Genomic DNA, 2,195 nt, shown 5'->3' on the forward strand with positions numbered 1-2,195 from the left:
ATGCATCTAGAAATCAACTGGAGTAGAAATCCAGTTGGAGAAGGAGTAAAGGTTGATTCAGTTACTCTAGGAACTGATGGAGAATGCGGTCTATTATTGATTGATGGAGGATATTGAGGAGGTAAAGTACTAGACACGCTATTATAGAGTGGTGGAGCAGTTGATTGGGCAAATGGTTGTGTTTGAAGGAAATAGTTTGGTGGTGGTGGTTGAATAGGTTGATAGGTTTGAGGTTGCGCATTTGAGAGTATTGGTTGATAGATAGATTGAGCTTGTTGGAATGTGTAAGAAGGAGGAGGTTGATTAAGAGTTGGTTGGTTAATAATCAAATTGCCTTGGTATGAAGGAGGTGAAACAATTTGAGGTTGAGGCACATTCCCATATACAAGTGCATTCAAATCAATTCCGTTATGTTTGACTCTTTCTTCGCAGGTCAATCCAAATTCATCTCTTATATACATATTTGCTCCATTTTTGATTAATGTCTTGACAACATTCCAGTGTTTGCATTGAATGGCAACTTGAAGAGAATTCATGTTGCGATCCATAACTTTCAAATCAACTTGAGCTCCATGTTTTATCAACCATTCAACTGCCTCTGGATTGTTATGTTTAGATAATGCATAGAGTGGTGTTTCACGTTCTTGATTCAAACAATCCACAATGAGAATGTTATGTTTAAGATTCTTAGTAATAAGATAATTAGCTCTTTCGAAATTCCTTATACGGAGAGCATTAATAAATTTTTCAACTTGAGTAGCAATTACTTGATTAACAATAATGTCCATGCTTGGATTTGTTGGAATGGTAACTGTTTTTGGCTTGGCACCCATTCTAATGAGATAGGAAGCAAATGGAATAAGATTTCTTTCCATACAATATTGTAAAATACTTCTTCCATAAATTATTCCATTAGTATTGCCTCCTCTTCTAATGAGGAATTTCAACATTTTCATATTTACAGAATCTACAGCTACACCAAGAGCAGTCTAATTTCCGTTTAATCCATTATTGTAAATTAAAATTCATTTCAATCACCATTAAAATCTTCATATTAGAATTTTAAATACTTACGCACTAATCATCAATTAATTTATCAGTTAAATTATAAAGAAATATGAAAATTTACTTACTCCACTAGTATCACAATCATTTATTCCGGCTTCTCTGTTATTGATCATGGCTTCAACCATTTCATAATTTCCCTCCCGAACCATCTTTAAAAGCAAGCTAATCTTTCCATTGTTACCTTGTTGATAATTATTGTTAGCACAATTACTAGTATTACTACTCGTATTCATACCACTCGAATTATTATTAATATTATTAATATTATTATTATAATTATTATTGCTACCCGGAAGAGAAGCTTGTCCAGATCCACCCGATCCCATCGCCATGCCCATCGAAGCAACCATAAAGGACGAAGATGACAATGGACTCGTTGTCGTAGTGGTTGTTGTTGTTAGTAGTGGTGAGGAGGGTTTTTCATCAGCACCTCCTCCTGCTAAATCATCTTGTTGTTTTCCACCATCATCATTGCTCGAACTGGAGAGTTTCATTTTTTGTCGTAGTGTTTGAAAGACCATCGTGATGCAAAGTTCATGTGTTGTTGTAGTTGATTGTCTATTGTTGTTGTTGGTGATGAAAGTTGTTGGTTAAAGAAAGTTTGGAGGGGTTGGTGTTGATCTTCCGAAAGAAGCTGAAAACGAAAGACTATTTTTTTTGTTTTTTGGCCAAGTCACTTGCCAAATAGAAGGCACATGTGAAAGGTGAATTAATTTTGGTATTTGTTGTGAATATGGGAGTGGATTTGATTGGTTGGACAGAAAGTTTGTGAATATCTATGAACAACAAGTTCATTTATTACAATAAAAACTTGATCAAGCAACAGACTTGGTTGTATCCTATTGTGTGATTTTCTCAGAAATTACGAACGCGCAAAGAAATCTCAATCCAACTTAATGACATAATTCAAATAGAACCAATAATGTTACCTATTCTCAACTTGCATCGTTTTCCAATTATCAATCCTATTCTGAAATATTAGAAAAGCTCCCAATTACCGTTGATAATTACAGAGAAGTATTACTTCATAGTAGTTGTCCTGGAATCCCAAAATTAAAAAAGATTGTAAACAGTCTTTTTAGATAAATTCCATTATGTAACTCAATCAATTTGAATAGCACAACATC

General features: G+C 34.2%; 1 protein-coding gene across 1 annotated transcript in view; it reads right to left on the reverse strand.

Moving 5' to 3' along the window:
- The window catches only part of NAEGRDRAFT_76568 (uncharacterized protein), a gene marked incomplete at both ends in the record, with an annotated part of 2,509 nt that extends 947 nt beyond the window's left edge, over positions 1 to 1,562 (reverse strand). Inside the window, 3 exons of the mRNA XM_002668472.1 lie at positions 19 to 989; positions 1,075 to 1,077; positions 1,134 to 1,562. Of these exons, the coding sequence (XP_002668518.1) occupies positions 19 to 989; positions 1,075 to 1,077; positions 1,134 to 1,562 (1,403 nt within the window). The remainder of the gene's footprint in view (positions 1 to 18; positions 990 to 1,074; positions 1,078 to 1,133) is intronic.
- Between the last annotated feature and the right edge of the window lie 633 nt (positions 1,563 to 2,195).

This window comes from Naegleria gruberi, assembly GCF_000004985.1.
Source record: "Naegleria gruberi genomic scaffold NAEGRscaffold_198, whole genome shotgun sequence".
NCBI lineage: Eukaryota > Heterolobosea > Eutetramitea > Acrasida > Naegleriidae > Naegleria > Naegleria gruberi.